Source organism: Heptranchias perlo, chromosome 5 (genome assembly GCF_035084215.1).
Source record: "Heptranchias perlo isolate sHepPer1 chromosome 5, sHepPer1.hap1, whole genome shotgun sequence".
Classification (NCBI taxonomy): Eukaryota; Metazoa; Chordata; class Chondrichthyes; order Hexanchiformes; family Hexanchidae; genus Heptranchias; species Heptranchias perlo.
This window is the reverse complement of record NC_090329.1, coordinates 68,822,823-68,843,169: the sequence shown is the minus strand read 5'-3', so window position 1 is coordinate 68,843,169 and position 20,347 is coordinate 68,822,823. Positions and strand designations below refer to the sequence as shown.

The window sequence follows — 20,347 nt, the reverse complement described above, 5'->3', positions numbered from 1 at the left end:
TCCATACTCTCGTCACCAATTCCATCTCCCTTATCGTTCACTGTCACAGTCTGAAGAAGACTGTTTGCAATGTTAGCGTCGTATTTGACCCTGAACTGAGCTTCTGACCCCAAACACTCTCCATCATAAAGATTGCCTACTTCCACCTCCGTAATATCGTCCACCTTAGCTGCTGCCTCAGTCCATCTATTGCTGAAATCCTCACCCATTATTTTGTCACCTCCAGACTTGAATAATATAACGCTTTCCTGTTCAGCCTCCCATTGTCCACCCTCCATAAACTACAGCTCATCTAAAACTCTGTTGCCTGTATTCTATTCTGCACAAAGTCCCACTCACCCATCACTCCTGCCCTTGCTGACCTACATTGGCTCCCGGTCCCCAAATGCCTCACATTTAAAATTCTCATCCTTATGTTTTAATCCCTTCATGGTCTCGCCAAAACATATCTCGATAAGCTCCTCCAGCCCTACGACACCCAGAACTCTCTGTTCCTCTTACTCTAGTCTTTTGTATATCCATCCCACAATTGGCGGCCATGCCTTCTAGGCCCCATACTCTGGAATTCCCTCCGAAAACCCCTCCCTTTCCCTTTCCTTTCCTTTAATGCCACCTTAAAATCCACATCTCGTCTCCCTTCCTAGTATTCACCCTTTGTCTTGGCATCCGTTTTTGTCTGATTACGCCTGTGTGAAGCGCCTTGGGATATTTCTCTACATTAAAGGTGCTATATAAATGCAAGTTGTTGCTGTGTTAGCAAAGCAGGTTTCACAGGATTATCAACTCATTTACTGAAGGATTGTAAGCCATGATATATAGCTCTCAGGCAGATAGCGAAAACATAGATCCTGCTCTAGCATTTCATTTCGAGCAGAGAATTGGTTCAGGGCAAAGCTTTTCTTGCATATTTTGTAACATGCTAACTCTGCCCTTTGTTTTCTTTGTTAGGGTAATGGTATCCGCATAAACAGTGTTGATGAAGGAATCAAGCTTGATCCATTGACAGAGCACACCGAAATGATAGTACTACGACCAGAGAACTTTGTCATTCATACAACTAAATCACCCGTGAATAGAAAGGACTTCATGATTGTTCTGGCAAACATTACCCGTCTTTTAATAAGGGCCACCTATAGCAATGACAAGACTGCCATCTATAGGTAGTAATTAGATTTTCTTATTAAAGTACATTTTTGTTGTATTTACAGCAAATATTATTACAGTTTGTTGAAGTTCAGAAGCTCAGTCCAACTTGCTGTACTTGGGCTCATTAACTGAAACCTTTAATGGTTGAATTTTACAATGGCATGGAGGATAGGAACAGCAAAGATGTAACTGCCAGTGAAAATAATTAAATGAACCACTGCCAACTGTAAGCCCCCTTGTACTGTATTTGAATATCCTGCAGAAATGTATGGACAAGAGATTCTGCCCCAGTGAGAAACTGATAGCCAGGTACATTAAAATAAAACCCACCCTTTGAATGGTTGTAAACATTTGCATGAGTCCTGGCATACTGAGCACAGTGACATACATGAGAGACAGCCCATCACACCCTTTCCCATTGTTTCTTGGAAAACAGGACAAGCTGGTTGATGAGATAGATCTTACCAAAATTGAAATGACAGGAGAGATCGTCTGTTTTTCATTTCTTTTCTAATCTGTTACAAATAGAATCACAATATTTACTTTTCTGCAATTATCAGCCCAAAGACACACTGGACTACATTTTCCCTTACATAGGTGTCATGTATTGTTAGCTTGTGCCATAGTGAGGAGTGCTGTGAATTATGCAACTGCTAATTTGCCATTATTGCTGAGTTACATCATTTAAAGAAATTTGTCCTCTGTAAATAACCAACATGTAGTCATGCTGAGCAGATACAGTCTTGCCCATGCATTTCATTACTGATGATTTATTAAAGGGAAAGGAAAATCTAGGGAGAATACTTTTTACATAAATTACTTCCCCTTTTAAAAAAGAAAGCGATAGTTACCATACATTTATTTCACATTTTTTCTGTAAATTTTTCTATTGATATAATGAACCTCATACAGGGTCTTCCCCTGTAATAGGCTCATCCGATGATGTCAAATATAGGGAGTGCCTCCATCATAAACAATAGGGGCTGTATTTTCACAGTGGACAGTGGGCCGCTCTGGAATTATTATACTACAGGCTGGAATACAAGTTTCTCAGGTTGCAGTGTGGTTTCCTTTTTTGTTTATTCGTTCATGGGATGTGGGCGTCACTGGCGAGGCCAGCATTTATTGCCCATACTAATTGCCCTTGAGAAGGTGGTGATGAGCCGCCTTCTTGAACTGCTGCAGTCCCTTTGGTGAAGGTTCTCCCACAGTGCTGTTAGGAAGGGAGTTCCAGGATTTTGACCCAGCGATGATGAAGGAACGGCGATATAATTCCAAGTCGGGATGGTGTGTGACTTGGAGGGGAACGTGCAGATGGTGTTGTTCCTATGTACCTGCTGCCCTTGTCCTTCCAGGTGGCAGAGGTCGCGGGTTTGGGAGGTGCTGTCAAAGAAGCCTTGGCGAGTTGCTGCAGTGCATCCTGTGGATGGTACACACTGCAGCCACAGTGCGCCGGTGGTGAAGGGAGTGAATGTTTAGGGTGGTGGATGGGGTGCCAATCAAGCGGGCTGCTTTGTCCTGGATGGTGTCGAGCTTCTTGAGTGTTGTTGGAGCTGTACTCATCCAGGCAAGTGGAGAGTATTCCATCACACTCCTGACTTGTGCCTTGTAGATGGTGGAAAGGCTTTGGGGAGTCAGGAGGTGAGTCACTCGCTGCAGAGTACCCAGCCTCTGACCTGCTGTTGTAGCCACGGTATTTAGATGACTGGTCCAGTTAAGTTTCTGGTTAATGGTGACCCCCAGGATGTTGATGGTGGGGGATTCGACGATGGTAATGCCGTTGAATGTGAAGGGGATATGGTTAGGCTCTCTCTTGTTGGAGATGGTAATTGCCTGGCACTTGTCTGGCATGAATGTTACTTGCCACTCATCAGCCCAAGCCTGGATGTTGTCCAGTTCTTGCTGCATGCAGGCATGGACTGCTTCATTATCTGAGGGGTTACGAATGGAACTGAACACTGTGCAATCATCAGCGCACATCCCCATTTCTGACCTTATGATGGAGGGAAGGTCATTGATGAAGCAGCTGAAGATGGTTGGGCCTAGGACACTGCCCTGAGGAACTCCTGCAGCAATGTCCTGGGGCTGAGTTGATTGGCCTCCAACAACCACTACCATTTTCCTTTGTGCTAGGTATGACTCCAGCCACTGGAAAGTTTTCCCCCTGATTCCCATTGACTTCAATTTTACTAGGGCTTCTTGGTGCCACACTCGGTCAAATGCTGCCTTGATGTCAAGGGCAGTCACTCTCACCTCACTTCTGGAATTCAGCTCTATTGTCCATGTTTGGACCAAGGTTGTAATGAGGTCTGGAGCCGAGTTGTCCTGGCAGAACCCAAACTGAGTATCGGTGAGCAGGTTATTGGTGAATAAGTGCCGCTTGATAGCACTGTCGACGACACCTTCCATCACTTTGCTGATGATTGAGAGTAGACTGATGGGGCGGTAATTGGCCGGATTGGATTTGTCCTGCTTTTTGTGGACAGGACATACCTGGGCAATTTTACACATTGTCGGGTAGATGCCAGTGTTGTAGCTGTACTGGAACAGTTTGGCTAGAGGCGCGGCTAGTTCTGGAGCACAAGCCTTCAGCACTACAGCCGGGATGTTGTCGGGGCCCATAGCCTTTGCTGTATCCAGTGCACTCAGCCCTTTCTTGATATCATGTGGAGTGAATCGAATTGGCTGAAAACTGGCTTCTGTGTTGGTGGGGATATCGGGAGGAGGCCGAGAGGGATCATCCACTCGGCACTTCTGGCTGAAGATGGTTGCAAACGCTTCAGCCTTGCCTTTTGCACTCATATGCTGGACTCCGCCATCATTGAGGATGGGGATGTTTACAGAGCCGCCTCCTCCCGTTAGTTGTTTAATTGTCCACCACCATTCATGACTGGATATGGCAGGACTGCAGAGCTTTGATCTGATCTGTTGGTTGTGGAATCGCTTAGCTCTGTCTGTAGCATGTTGTTTCCACTGTTTAGCATGCATGTAGTCCTGAGTTGTAGCTTCACCAGGTCGGCACCTCATTTTTAGGTACGTCTGTTGCTGCTCCTGGCATGCTCTTCTACACTCCTCATTGAACCAGGGTTGATCCCCTGGCTTGTTGGTAATATTAGAGTGAGGAAATGCTGGGCCATGAGGTTACAGATTGTGCTGGAATACAATTCTGCTGCTGCTGATGGTCCACAGCACCTCATGGATGCCCAGTTTTGAGCTGCTAGATCTGTTTTGAATCTATCCCATTTAGCATGGTGATAGTGCCACACAACACGTTGGATGGTGTCCTCAGTGTGAAGAAGGAACTTCGTCTCCACGAGGACTGTGCGGTGGTCACTCCTACCAATACTGTCATGGACGGATGCATCTGTGACAGGGAGATTGGTGAGGACGAGGTCAAGTAAGTTTTTCCCTCGTGTTAGTCCGTTCTCCACCTGCCGTAGGCCCAGACTGGCAGCTATGTCCTTTAGGACTCGGCCAGCTCGGTCAGTAGTGGTGCTACCGAGCCTCTTTTGGTGATGGACATTGAAATCCCCCTCCCAGAGTACATTCTGTGCCCTTGCTACTCTCAGTGCTTCCTCCATGTGGTGCTGAACATGAAGGAGGACTGATTCATCAGCTGACTGAGTCAGTAGGTGGTAATTAGCAGGAGGTTTCCTTGCCCATGTTTGAACTGATGGCTTGAGATTTCATGGGGTTCGGAGTCAATGTTGAGGACTCCTAGGGCCACTCCCTCCTGACTGTATATCACTGTAACACCACCTCTGGTCGGTCTGTCCTGCTGGTGGGACAGGACGTACCCAGGGATGGTAATGGAAGAGTCTGGGATGTTGGCTGAAAGGTATGATTCTGTAAGTATGGCTCTGTCCGGCTGTTGCTTGACTAATCTGTGAGACAGCTCTCCCAATTTTGTCACAAGTCCCCAGATGTTGGTGAGGAGGACTTTGCAAGGTCTATTGGGCTTGGTTTGCCTTTGTCGTGTCCGGTGCCTCGTGGTCCGATGTTGGGTGGTCCGTCCAGTTTTATTCTTGTTATGACTTTTTTTAGCGAGATTGTACAACTGAGTGGCTTGCTAGGCCATTTCAGAGGGCAATTAAGAATCAACCATATTGCTGTGTGTCTGGAGTCACATATGGGCCAGACCGGGTAAGGATGGCAGGTTTCCTCCCCTAAAGGACATTAGTGAACCAGATGGGTTTTTAACGACAATCCGGTAGTTTCATGGCCACCATTACTGATACTAGTTTTTTTTAATTCCAGATTTTTATTTAATGAATTGAATTCCTGGGCTCAGGTGGTTCTAAAATAACCCTCAGGCTGCTCAAAAGTCACACATCCTCCTTCCCCCACTATTGGCAATGGAACTGCTCCAGGATGCACAGGGCATTCTCCGTAAATGACATCACCAGAGGGAGGCAGATCCGACTTGAATGTTTCAAATTTGGCAATAAAATAGACATTCAATTTATGAGCAAACCCAGTCAAGGTGTCAGTTGGTTCGACCTACTTAATTGCAAACTTTTTAATAAAAAAAAACTCCCTTGGCAATGCTACAGGAAATCAACCAATGCATACAAATATTTGAGATTGCCAGTCTGTTGTTTTGATCCACTCAAAGAATAATACTGAAAGATAAGCATGCAAACAATAGATTACTAAAAACATTGTTGTATACCATGCTTTTTGATTGTTGGGTTTTATTTTGTGCTGAATTCAGATAATCATTGCCTGAAATAAGCTGTTATGCATTACATACCTTATCAGGGGAAAAATAAAACAAAGGTGAGAATGTTAATTACTGGGCGGAAAGCAGCCCAGCGATAGTCTGGCCCATCCGGTAATGACAGCGGGATGCCAAGCCAATTTTATCAGTCTGGCCTCATTAATGGCCAAAACAGCCAGGAAATTGGGCCCAAGGTAAGTGCAAGAATTGGGGGCAGAGGGTGGGGAGTTTCGGTACGGTCAGTGGAGAGTCCAGGCAGGGGAGGTCTACGTTACCCTTATGGGAACATAGGAACAGGAGTCGGCCATTCAGCCCCTCGAGGCTGTTCCGCCATTCAGTGAGATCATGGCTGATCTGTATCCTAATTCCATCCACCCGCCTTGGGTCCATATCCCTTAATACCCTTGGCTAGCAAAAATCTATCTATCTTAGATTTAAAATTATTAATTGAGCTAACATCTGCTTTTTTTTGAGAGAGTTCCACACTTCTACCACCCTTTGCATGAAGAACTTCACTCCTGGCTCTGATTTTAAGGTTATGTCCCCTTGTCCTAGACTCCCCCACCAGTGGAAAAAAGTTTCTCTCTATCTACCCTATCAATTCCTTTCAAAATCCTAAAAACCTCAATCAAATCACCTCTTGACCTTCTATATTCCAGGGAATACAAGCCTGGTTTATGTAATCTCACAATTTAACCCTTGGAGCCCTGGTAACATTTTGGTGAATCTGTGCTGCACTCCCTCCAAGGCCAGTATATCCTTTTCTAAGGTGCGGTGCCCAGAACTGTACACAGTACTCCAGATGTGGTCTAACCAGGGCTTTGTATAGCTGTAGCAAAACTTCCTCCCCTTTGTATTCTTGCCCTCTGGTTATAAAGCCTAACATTCCATTAGCCTTTTTGATTTTTTTGTACCTGACCACTGCATTTTAGTGATCTGTGTACATGGACCCCAAAATCTCTTTGAAACTGCACTGTTCCTAGCTTTACACCATTTAAAAAAATAAGCGGATCTATCCTTTTTTAGTCCAAAATGGATAACCTCACACTGAACTGTGTTGAAATCCATCTGCCACAGTTTTGCCCACTCATTTAATCTATCAATGTGTCTTTGTAAATATATGCTCCCATCTACACTGCTTACTATGCCACCAATCGTTGTGTCATCAGCAAACTTGGATATATGGCTCGATATTGTGTTATCTAAGTCATTAATAAATATAGTGAATAGTTGAAGCCCAAGCACCAATCCTTGTGGGACATCACTAGTCACTTCCTTTCAATTCGAGTACATACCCATTATCCCTACACTCTGTCTTCTACTGCCTGATCAATCTCTGAACCAGGTCAATAATTCTTCTTCAATTTCATGAGCTTTAGTTTTAGCTAACAGTCTCTTATGTGGAACCTTATCAAGTGCCTGCTGCAAGTCCTTATAAACTACATCCATCGACATTCCTCTGTCTACTACTTTAGTTATTTCCTCAAAAAATTCTATTAGGTTCGTTAGACATGACCTAACCTTTACAAATCAATGTTGGCTCTCTCTAATCAGCTCAAATTTTGGTAAGTGGTCAGTCACTCTGTCCTTAATTATAGATTCCAATGACTTCCCCATAACAGATGTTTGACTAACAGGTCTATAATTTCCCAGTTTGTCTCTCTCACCTTTCTTATATAATGGAGTTACATTTGCAATTTTGGGGCGCAGAGGAATACTTCTGCTCCACCTGGCCCTACAAAGTAAAGTTTTAAACTTACCTTACAGGGCTTCCTCAGTGGTGTGGCCAGATTTGGTGTAGCAGCTGCGGACTTCCGGTGACTTCCCGGTTAAGATGCCATCGAGGTCCTGTTGATGTAACAGGATCGTGATTTGCATATATGTTGTTATTGTAATGTAATAATAATGTTAGTACTACATGTGTCACTTCCTATGTGCAATACTTTACTTTTATCTATATTAAATTTCACCTGCTGTTGTTCTGCCCCCTTACCATTTCATTCATTCATGTGAAGCCCTTTTGAGTGGCCTGAGGATATGAAAGGTGTTATATAAATGCAAATCCTTTTTTATTAGTCAAACAAATATGATTGGATTTTCCACTTCAAGCCTGTATGGTTATTGGCCATGATACTATGTGCTCTGCATGAATTGTTATCGGGAAATGAAATTTATTTTAATTACTGTGACCTGCAAATATGGATGTTGAAAATAAAACTGCAATGATCTGTGAAATTGCATTCATACAGCACCTTACCATGTTTTAAAAGTGCTTAACACCTTCTGTGAATCAATTTGAGACATCTCGACATGTTGTATGGATAAGTTATACCGAAGACAACAGTGCATGTTCTCAGCAGAGGTGTCCTTATGGACATGCCACAATCTCAAATAAAAACAAAAGTTGCTGGGGTAAAGAAAAGGACAGAGATAGAACAGGAGTTAAAGTTCTAAATTGGGAAAAGGCCAATTTTACTAAACTGAGAAGTGATTTAGCAAAACTGGACTGGAAACATCTATTTGAAGGTAAATCAGTGTCAGAGCAGGGGGAGGCATTCAAGGGGGAGATTCAAGGGGTTCAGAGTAAACATGTTCCCACAAAAAAAAGGGTGGGATTGCCAAATCTAGAGCCCCCTGGATGACAAGGAGCACAGAAGCTTATATCAGACAGCAAGAGCTCAATTCTGCAGAAAGCCTGGAGGAGTATAGAAAGTTCAGGGGTGAAATTAAAAAGGAAATTAGGAAAACAAAGGTAGGGCATGAAAAAATACTGGCAAGTAAAATTAAGGAAAACCCAAAAATGTTTTATAAATACATGAAGAGCAAGAGGATAACTAAGGAAAGTGTGGAGCCTATTAGAGACCAAAAAGGTAACCTATTTGTGGAGGCAGAAAATGTGTGTATGGCTCTTAATGAATACTTTGCATCACAAAAGAGGTGGGGGGGGACGATGCAGAGATTGTAGTTAAGGAGGAGGAGTGTGAAATATTAGATACATAGTGAGAGAGGAAGTATTAAGGGGATTAGCATCTTTGAAAGTAGATAAATTGCCAGGCCAGATGAAATGTATCCCAGGCTGCTAAGAGAAGCAAGGGAGGAAATAGCAGAGGCTCTGACCATCATTTTCCAATCCTCCCTGGCTACAGGCGTGATGCCGGAGGATTCAGCAAAGTGAGAATGGCCAGATAATCTGTGCCGTTGGTTGAGGGATTGCTAATGTTGTACCATTGTTTAAAAAGGGAGAAAGGGATAGACCGAGTAATTATAGGCCAGTCAATCTAACCTCGGTGGTGGGCAAATTATTGGAATTGATTCTGAGGGACAAGATAAATCGTCATGTAGAAAGGCACGAGTTAATCAAGGACAGTCAGTATGGATTTGTTAAGGGAAGGTCATGTCTGACTAAATTGATTGAATTTTTTGAGCAGGTAACAAGGAGGGTCGATGAGGGTAATGTGTTTGATGTAGAGTATGTGGATTTTAGCAAGACTTTTGACAAGGTCCCACATGGCAGACTGGTCAAAAAAGTAAAAGCCCATGGAATCCAATGTCTAGTTGGACCCAAAATTGGCTCAGTGGCAGAAAGCAAAGGATAATGGTTGACGGGTGTTTTTGTGACTGGAAGACTGTTTCCAGTGGGGTTTTGCAAAGCTCAGTACTAGGCCCTTTGCTTTTTGTGGTATAAAGGATTTGGACATGAATGTTGGGGACTTGATTAAGAAGTTTGCTGATGATACAAAAATTAGCTGTATGGTTGTTAGTGAGGAGGAAAGCTGTAGACTGCAGGAAAATATCAATGGACTGGGCAGGTGGGCAGAAAAGTGGCAAATGGAATTCAATCCAGAGAAGTGTGAGGTAATGCATTTGGGGAGGGCAAACAAGGCAAGGGAGTACACAATAAATGGGAGGATACTGAGAGATGTAGAGGAACAAAGGGACCTTGGAATGCATGTCCACAGATCCCTGAAGGTAGACAGCTAGATAAGGTGGTTAAAAAGGCATACGGGATACTTTGCTTTATTAGCTGAAGCATAGGATATAAGAGCAGGGAGGTTATGCTAGAACTGTATAAAACATTGGTTCGGCCACAGCGTGAGTACTGCGTACAGCTCTGGTCACCACATTACAGGGAAGATGTAATTGCACTAGAAAGGGTACAGAGGAGATTTACGAGGATGTTGCCAGGGCTGGCGAATTTTAGCTATGAGAAAAGATTGGATAGGCTGGGGTTGTTTTCTTGGAACAAAGGAGGCTGAGGGGAGATTTAATTGAAGTATATAAAATTATGATGGGACTAGAAATGGTGGATAGGGAGGACCTATTTCCCTAGCAGAGGGGTCAGTGATCAGGGGGCATAGATTTAAAGTAATTGATAAAAGGATTAGAGGGGAGTTGAGGAGAAATTTTTTCACCCAGAGGGTGGAGGGGTTCTGGAACTCACTGCCTGAAATGGTGGTAGAGGCAATAACCCTCAACTCACTTAAATTGTACTTGGATGTGCACTTGACATGCCGTAGCCTTCAGGGCGACGGACCAAGTGCTGGAAAGTGTGATTAAGCTGGATAGCTCTTTTTCAGCCTGCACGGACATGATGGGCCGAATGGCCGCCTTCTGTGCCGTAACTTACTATGATTCTATGCTGGAAATACCCAGTTTTTAAGCTGTTTCATGGCAATTAACTCACTACAAATCCACTGGGCAGATATGTAATTAGAGCTGCACTTCTATGATTATTTGAATGGATTTAAATTTAATTATATTTTATGAAGCGAATATATTTGTTCTGTTTTTGTCTGAACAGGTTGAGCTCTGTTGTACTCCAGACAGCAAATCCAAATTCATTAGGCCAATATACAGCTACAAGCGTTGAGATTTGTCGGTGTCCCCCTGAGTACTTTGGCACATCTTGCGAAGTAAGTAACATTTGCAGAATCTAGATTTCGCAGTCAGTAAATTTCCCAATTTACAATGTCTCATCTTTTATCATCGATATAGCAGAATGATAAACGACCATATCTGTTTAGAACTCTTAACATCTATAATCAGCAAAGGCAAATGAGCTACTGATATATATATAAGTGTAGATGTTACAAGTTTGTGCTCTGGTCAGAGAGATTCATACGCTAGGAGCGGCTATCAGGAATTTAGAGGCCAGTGAACCCGCAGGATTTTGCATCCGTTCAAATGAATGGTTGGAAAGTCCTGCAGGGGATGCTTATCCCTGCACCCAAATTCCCATTGAGCAGTCCAGATGCATAATGCTCTGAGCCAGGATCTCATTCGTAAAATCAGATCTGCACTATAAAGAATATAATGACAGATTATATGCTCCTGTTAAAATAAGGTGAATTTTTCAACAGGCTTATTTTGAAAAAAAATTACCAACTGATAGGGTGACAAGAAATAAATTAATACAAAACCAGAACCTCTGATAGCATCTGACCTATGTTGAGATGCTGCAATCAGTAACTCATTGTGTGGAATGTTGTAGGCAGAAAACCATGCCTTTCCTGTACGGCACAGCCTCTTGGGTGTAATCAGAATGACTGTGGAAGAATGTCAATATATGACTGATTCAAGAATTCTTAACAAATTTGTTTACTTTAAATGGGTTAATACCTCAATTAAAGTAAGAGAGAGAAGAACTGGACCCGAACTTGATGGCAGTCGGGTATCACTGTCTGCCTATAGGGATGAAAGTGGCCCAGAACCTCCTTGTCTTGGGTCAGTAGATGACTCTGGAACTGCAGCTGCCACACCAATTGTGCTGGCTGTTTGGGCCTGTATGCTTTGTAACATATCTGCAGTCATTTGAACAGGGCAGTTGGGTGTTACAAATGTGGGATCATTCAGTGAGACATTTCCATCATCCATGCCAGCTTCTGCCATTCCCTTCTGTTAGGCAGTCCTTCAGCACAGCTTGAGATCTGTGTGGAAACAGATTGCTGGGCATGAGTGAGGCTGTTGACACCCCACATTACCCTCGTCTTTATCTGATTCCTCAACATTGTGAATCCAGACAAGACAGATTCCTGTAGATTGGAGCCCAAAGCCTGTAGAGTACCAATCATGGCATTTGTGGGGATTTCAATGTCTCAGTTTATGGCTGGCCAATGGAAACTCCATTGCATAGGGTCTTGGAGTGGCCATGCTCTCTGTGGTGGTCTGTAGACCGATTAGTAACTCATGCAGCACAGAGGTGGGTTGTGTAAGTTTCTACAGAAGCTCCCAAACTGTAAATACTGCTTGATACACTGTTAAATGATTCCATGATATACTGATGCTGAGCTACCAAAGTGTATTTGTCGGCAGGCCCTGTGAGGTCTGAATCCCTGGGCTCAATAGATGAAGGAGGCCTCAAGCTACTCCTCCAGTTAGATGCTTATGTCTCCTGTGATTCCACCTGCACTTTATCCTTTTTACTCATGCTCTGTGCTACACCAAATGCTCCCCCCTGTGCCTCACTAATTCTCTCCCAGAGCAGATTTATCTGTGATGATGCTTCTCACTGTAGGAGTAGGTGGTGAAAGGATGCTGTATATTGGGCTCTGCCAATTCCTCTTTTTGGGCACCCAGAGGAGCAGAAGAAAAACATATTTTAAAATGCTGGCAGTTGGACACCTCATGAAACAGCTTCACATCACAAGACATTGTAGTATGTTAGGTTGCAGTGCTGTAATTGTCTACCTCTGTGGGCTTTGGGATGTCCTGAGGATGTGTCGGATGCTATATAAATGCAAGTTCTTTTTTCTTTGTTTATTACTGCCCTCCCTTGATTGGAATGCTGAATGTTGACTCTTTAGAATACTTTTGGCTTAATGTTTAGCTGTTTCAACACCATTCATGTAATACATATGTTGCTTATTTTTTCTTCCCAACTGCAGTGCTTTACACTTGTCTGCATTCAATTTCATCTGCCATGTGCCAAGAAGCACAATAAATTGCATAGATGGAAGCAGGAAGTTACAAAGGGACATAGATAGATTAAATGTGTAGGCAAAACTGTTGTAGATTACATAGAATGTACATCACAAAAACAGGCCATTCAGCCCAACAGGTTCATACCGCTGTTTATGTTCCACACAAACCTCCTCCCACCCTTCTTCATCTAACCCAATCAACATATTTCTCCTTCATGTGTTTATCTAGCTTCCCCTTAAATGCATCTGTGCTAATTGCCTCAACTACTCCTTGTGATAGCGAGTTCCACATTCTAACCACTCTCTGGGTAAAGACGTTTCTCCTGAATTCCCTATTGGACTTATCAGTGACTGTTATATTTATGGCCACTAGTCCTGGTCTCCCCCGCAAGTGGAAACATCTTGGGCTTGATTTTAGCACCCGCGATCGAGTGCGTTCGTGGCTGGGGGGCTTCGAAAATCGGGGATTCCCGGGGTGGGTCGAGAGCCCGGTTCCAACCCGCCCCATTTCCGGGTTCCCCACTGACACGCTGACATGCGCACGCAGCCCCCGCATGTGGGACTCCCACCGGCAATTAAAGCCAGCGGGGTGCCACTTAAAGTAATTGAACAGGTACTTCAGGTTGTTTACAGACCTGATTGACCTGTTATTTTAGCAGGGATGGGATTTTGCAACTGACTGGGACTGTTTCCCGTACTGGTGGAAACACTCCCAGTTCAAATGGACGTGTTGCAGCCATCAGCCTGTGGCAGCTGCAAAGGTCCATTTGACAGGTGGGGAGGGAGACCCTCACTTATTGCAGGAGGCCACTCTGTCACTTTGGACAAAGTTTGGCCTCCACCACCCTCCTCCTAACAACAAAATTCACCAACTTGCACACTTACCCCGGTGTGCAGACACATTTACCTACCTTGCGGATCCCCTCAGATATACATCTTCCGGATTGGGGCCGCCGTAGCTGCAGTCATGACCTCCTCGGAGGGCGAACAGCATCACCAGCCTCGCCGGCCACGCCATCTACCTCTGACACGTGGAGCTCCACAACACAGTGCTGCGACACATCCACCTGCACAGCAGGAGGGAGGGCAACCGCAGAGAGAGATGCGTCGCAGAGGGCACTACCCTCGCCACAGGGTTCACAGACCGAGGCTCAGCTTCCTGGACCTCTCTGAGCAGCAGTGCACATGGAGGCTCAGAGTCACTCGACATGTAGTCGGGGACATCTGCAGCCTCCTTCATGCCGAGCTGCTCCCGGCTGGCTCGAGCACCATCTTCTTACCTGCCGCTGTCAAAGTCACCACTGCTCTCAACAACTTCTCGTCCGCATCCTTCCAGGGTGCCACCGGGGACATCGCCGACGTCTCTCAGTCGTCTGCACAAAAGAGCCCTGCAAATACACCTACACCCACTCTGCAGTGACACAATGGGCTTGATTTTACCACCCGCTATCGGGTGCGTTCTCGGCGGGGGAGCCCCGAAAATCGGGGAATCCTGGAGCGGGACCGGATCCCATCTCGAACCCGCCCACTTCCGGGTTCCCCACGGACGTGCCGGCGTGCGCGCGCAGACCCCGCAGGTGGGAATCCCGCAGGCAATTAAAGCCAGCGGGATGCCACTTGTAAGTATTTATCTTGCTCGTTCAGGTCGTTTACAGGCCTGATTGAGCTGTTTTATTAGGAAGGGTGGGATTTTACCTTGAACTGAGGCTGTTTCCCATACTGGGGGAAACACTCTCACTTCAAACGGACGTGTTGCAACCAGCAGCCCGTGGCAGCTGCCAAGGTGCATTCCACAGGTGGGGTGGGGGAGACCCTTCACCAACGCAGGAGGCCACTCCGTCACATAGGGCAACGCTTGCCCTCCACCACCCTCCTCCTAGCAAGAAGATTCACCGACGTGGAATCGCAATCCCGGTGCGAGGACACACTTACCTACCTTGCGGAACCCCTCAGACCTACACCTGCCAGATGGGTGCTGCGTTGACATCCTCGGAGGACGCACAGCATCACCAGCCTCAGCAGCCTCGCAGTCCACGCCGTCCGCCTCAGACACGTGGATCCCCACAACACGGTGCTATGGCACATCCACCTGCACAGCAGGAGGGAGGGCAACCGCAGAGAGAGATGCGTCGCAGGAGGCACTACCCTCGGCACGGGGTCTACAGACCGAGGCTCAGCTTCCTGGACCTCTCTGAGGAGCAGTGCATACGGAGGCTCAGAGTCAGTCGCCATGTAGTCGCCGACATCTGCAGCCTCCTTAATGACGAGCTGCTCCCGGATGGACCAAGCAGCATCTTCTTACCCGTCGCCGTCAAAGTCACCACTGCCCTCAACTTCTTCGCCTCCGGATCCTTCCAGGGTGCCACCGGGGACATCACCGAGGTCTGTCAGTCGTCTGCACACAAGTGCATAAGGCAGGTTACCGATGGGTTGTTCCACAGGGCCTCGCACTACATCAACTTCGCCATGGATGACCGCAGCCAGATGGAGAGGGCGGTTGGATTCCATGCTGTGGCTGGCTTCCCATGGGTGCAGGGTGTAATCGTTTGCATCCACATAGCAATACGGGCACCTCCACATGAGCCAGGACTGTTCATCAACAGGAAGGGGTATCACTCCATGAACGCCCAGCTCATCTGTGACCACCGCCAGAGATTCCTACACGTGTGCGCCAGATACCCTGGCAGCTGCCACGGTGCCTTCGTCCTCTGGGAGTCCACCGTCCCGCCCCTCTTCCACGCACCCAACACCCGCAACGGCTGGATCCTCGGCGACAAGGGATATCCCCTGCACACGTGGCTTATGACACCTCTGAGGAACCCCATCACCGAGCCGCAGCGTCGATATAATGACAGCCACATTGCTACCAGGTCTACAATTGAGCAGGCTATAGGGGTGCTCAAGATGCGCTTCAGGTGCCTTGATCGTTCTGGGGGAGCGCTCCAATACGCACCACTCAGAGTGGGACGAATCATAGTTGTCTGCTGTGCCCTGCACAACATGGCACAACAGAGAGGGGTGCCGCTGGAGGAGGCCCCATGCACATCCGCCACCCATATTGAGGACGACGATGAGGAGGAGGAGGAGGGGGAGGAGCAAGAGGAGGAGGAAGGACCCATGGGCCGAACACCGGCTCACCTGGATGCTCGTTAGGCCAGGGAGGCACTCATATGTCAACGGTTCTCCTAACATCAGACTGTCTGAGGCGTCCAGACCTCATCACGTGCACAGAGGAGCGGCCATACCAGCCCCCTCCACAGAAGAGTGGTGCCATTACTCCTGCACCCACTGTAGTGTGACCCAATGGGTGGGACCAGGTGTTCGTCATCATGATGAGCCCCACGAAAGGGACCTATTGCACAAGCCGCTCAAGAATGGACAAGAGGTGGCAGTAGTGGTGAGAACAATTGTGTTTATTGTGTATGTGCAGTAAACGACTATAAATAAAAACATAACAAATTGTCATACACCCTGGTGCATTCCCTTTGTGTTCATAATACCTTGGCCTTACGTTTGCGGGAACCCCTACGTGGTGCTACCCCTGTGGCTCCAGCAGAGGTAGTGGCAGGTTGCTCTTGTTCGTGCCCTGACTGGGTAGATGCTTTGGGCCGACGCCCCCTGGGTTTCGGTGCCCGTGAGGGCACCTCCACAGACTGCTCCTCCTGCACCTGTGCAGGGGCAGACTCGGCCACCTGGAGAGGAGTCACCATTGCGCGTACTGGTTGAGAGGGGGGCAATGGGTGAGAAGTGGGGGCACTTTGAGTAGCGTCCCGACTTCCATGTCCCCGTTCGCCACCTTCCCTCTCATGGCCTAGGCCCACATCACTCCTTCCACCCTGCTGGACGGCAGTTTGGATGACCTGTGTGAGACCTTGCAAGGCCACCTCTAATGTATCTGTCAGCCTGTTTATGGCGGCAGAATGTTGCTCACCCTGAATCCGAACAGCCGTTGTCAGGGCCTGGATGGACTCAATGTTGAGCTGTGCGTGAAGCTCGAGGGAGGCTAGCCTTTCCTCCACCGCAGACGTTCCCGCACCTACCCGCGACACTATCTCGCCGATACCCTCCTGTACTTGTGCCACCATTGCCCTCATGCAGGAGTTGGACTCCTCCATCACCTGCGCGATTGTAGAGAGTGCGCGTGGCACCTCTTCCAGTACCTCGGCAATGTGCTGGTGCCCCTCGACGACTCTCCTTTTGACTGGTGGCCCCCTGGGTTCAGCATCTGGGTCCGGCTGAGCAGAGCCTGGAGAAGAGTGCTCCCACCGACGCGGACCCTCCGCGGCTGCCCCTGCCACCAGGGTCTGCTCATGCTCACATGTGCGCGGTGACTCACCATGTGCAATCCCAACTAATTGAGGAGGGGGACCCACCGAGGTGTGTGTATCTGCGCTGGTGGATGCTTGGCTCATATGTGACGATGGACCCTCAGAGACCGGCATGTCCTCTGAGGAATCGCCCTCCACAGACACAGCGCTCGCAGACAGCCCTGCAAGAGAACAAAGGGCAATATCAGGCATGTGGACAAATGTTGAGGTGCGGCAGATGCCAAGTGATGCTAAGATCATTTGCGATCATGAGTGCTGAGTGTCAGCTTTCCGTTACCGGACGTTTCTGCAGCCCCAGCCTCGCCATCCGCCACGGACAGGCAATGCAGCGTGTGGCTGATCTCCAAGGCGTCCAGCTCTGCGTGCGTTAGAACCACCTCGTGTGGCGGGCCCCCTCCGGTGCGTGCCCTTTCCCGGGCGTTCTTGCATCTCTTCTCCTGTCAAGGCAAAACACAGATGCGTGATTGAGTGATGATTGCATTGTGAGACGCTTCAAGCATTGGTGTGGGTGGGTTGAGCGTGTGGGAGATGGATGGGAGGATGCGTGTGCCACATGCCCATCCCATTGTATGGGGATTGGGGGGTGTGGTAGTGTTCGAATGGGGACAGGGACGGTGGGTACGTGTAGGCACGGTGAGGATGATAGTTGAGTGGCTGTGAGGATTGATGCGGGAGCGCTGTGGTGGCAGTGCAGAAGGGGTTGTGAGGTGTTTGAGGTGATGTGGAAGACGGAGTGTGGGAGAATGCATTAGTGTACTCACTTTGCCGGACCTAGTGAGATCATTGAATCTCTTGCGACACTGGATCCATGTTCTTGTGGTGTTGCCCCTGCTGCTAACCTCCGCGGCCACCTCCGCCCATACCTTCCTGGTGGCGGAGGCAGGGCACTTCCTTCCATCGCTGGGGAACAACGTCTCCCTCCTCCTCCTTACCCCGTCCAGCAGCAGCTGGAGTGAGTCGTCAGAAAATCGTGGGGCAGCCTTACCCCTGGGGTGCTCCATGGTGTGCTACTTCTTGTTTGCAGCAGGAGGAGCATTGGTGGACTGCCCCTTTAAATAGAGCTCCACCATCACTCAGATGTCACTGCGCATGCGCAGGCCGCCAGCGCGCAGCTGAGCAGCGGAAAACCCGTAACCACAGGTAAATGACTTCAATTATCCTGTGATCGCACGGAGGACGCACTCATTTCACGCGCCCGATAGCCCCCCCCGCCGGGAACCCGCAGGCCTGCTAACATCGGGCCCAATGGGTGGCATCAGTTGTGGGTCTTCATTGTGATCCTCAGGAAAGGGAATTATTGCACAAACTAGACAAGATTTGCAAAGACGTGACAGTAGTGGTGCCAATATAATATGTGATGTGAGTTGGTCAGAAATTAAATATAAGTAAAAACCATGACAAACCCTCAAACACCCTTGTGCATCCCCTTCATGCTCACGGCACATTTGCCTTACGCTTCCTACTGCACATATGTGATGCATGACCTGTGGCTGCAGCACAGGTAGTGGCAGGTTGAGTGAGGCTGACCGTGAAAGAGATGCATGAGAGGGTGAGTATGAGATGGAGCCATGAGATTGTATGAGGATTGGGTTGAGTGGTAGTGGCGGGATGAGTACTGGCGAGGTGAGTAAGTGCAGGTAAGATGAGGATGAAGTTTGAGTGGGTGTGAGGGGTGATGTGACAGAGTAGTGTTGGCAGTGCAGAGGGAGATGTGGGGTGGGGGTGGTGATTTGGCAGACGGAGTGTAGGGGAATGAGTAAGTGTTACCCATGCGCCCAATTGACCCCCCGTCGCCATGGTAATATCGGGTCCCTTGTCTACTTCTACCCTATCAAAACCTTTATTAATCTTAAGGATCTCCATAAGGTCACCCCTCAGTCTTCTCTTTTCTAAAGAAAAGAGCCCCAGCCTGTTTAATCTTGCCTGATAGGTATAACCTCTAAGTTGTGGTATCATCCTAGTAAATCTTGTTTGCACCTTCTCCAGTGCCTCTATATCATTTTAATAATATGGAGACCAGAACTGTTCACAGTACTCCACTTGTGGTCTCACCAAGGTTCTATACAAGTTTAACATAACTTCTCTGCTTTTCAATTCTATCCCTCTAGAAATGAACTCCAATGCTGTGTTTGCTTTTTTTATGACCTTATTAACCTGCAGTGCCACTTTTAATGATTTGTGTATCTGTACACCCTGCTCTTCTCTTATTTTCCAAGGAGTATGTGGCCTCCTTTATTCCTCCTACCAAAATGTACCACCTCACATTTATCTATGGATTCAAATTTGAGGTCATCCACTTTAGATTTAAGAAAGTCAATTTGGAATATTTTCGGAATATGACAAGAGACTAGGAACTGTGGAGGAACGTAAGGATTTGGGTGTCCAGGTACACGAATGATGGAAAGTTAGTGAATAGGTACAAAAGAGCTAATAGGATGTTGGCCTTTAACTCATAGGGGATGGAATACAAAGGGAAGGAAGTGATGCTTCAGTTGCACAAAGCCTTGGTCAGACCCCATCAGGAGTAGGATGTATTGGCCTCTGAGGAGGTACAGCGCAGATTCACCAGGGCTTAAAGGATTAAGTTATGAGGACAGGTTGCATAAACTTGGTTTGCATTCCTTCGAGTTTGGGAGGTGGAGGGGTGATTTAATTGAGGTGTTTAAAATGATAGAAGCATTCCATAGGTTAGATAAAGAGAAGCTATTTCCTCTGGTGGGGGAATCCAGAACAAGGTGGCACAATCTTAAAATTAGAGCTAGGTCATTCAGGAGTGAAATCAAGAAGCACTTTTTCACACAAAGAGTAGTGGAAATCTGGAATTCTTTCCCCCTAAAGGCTGTGGATACTGGGTCAATTGAACTTTTCAAGACTGAAATTGACAAATTTTTATTAGGTAAGGGTATCACGGGATATGGATCAAAGGCTTGATTCAGACACAATATCAAAGCAGCACAGAGGGAGCTTTGCCCTGTGTTTACTTCTTGGTGCACCTGACCTTGGAGTGCTCGATACTTACACAAGTTGCAAGTAATGGAAAGGTGTTCCACTTCTTAACACTGGTATCCCTCATCGTAATCAACACAAAAATCAGTTTCCACCCATACAATTTTGTATTGTACAGTCAGAAATTAAAGAGGACAAGCTAAAAACTTCAGATTATTTGATTATGATATTATTTATACCAATATTAAAAACACTTCACATATCATGGAAGCTATTAAAAAAAAAAG

At 47.0% G+C, this 20,347-nt stretch overlaps 1 protein-coding gene across 7 annotated transcripts in view; it reads left to right on the top strand.

The window, feature by feature from the left end:
- The window catches only part of lama2 (laminin, alpha 2), a 378,441-nt gene that overhangs the window by 166,098 nt on the left and 191,996 nt on the right, over window positions 1–20,347 (top strand). For all 7 annotated transcript variants that reach the window (XM_067984560.1, XM_067984559.1, XM_067984558.1 and 4 more), the window contains exons 14-15: window positions 949–1,160; window positions 10,668–10,779. In XM_067984560.1, the coding sequence (XP_067840661.1) occupies window positions 949–1,160; window positions 10,668–10,779 (324 nt within the window). The remainder of the gene's footprint in view (window positions 1–948; window positions 1,161–10,667; window positions 10,780–20,347) is intronic.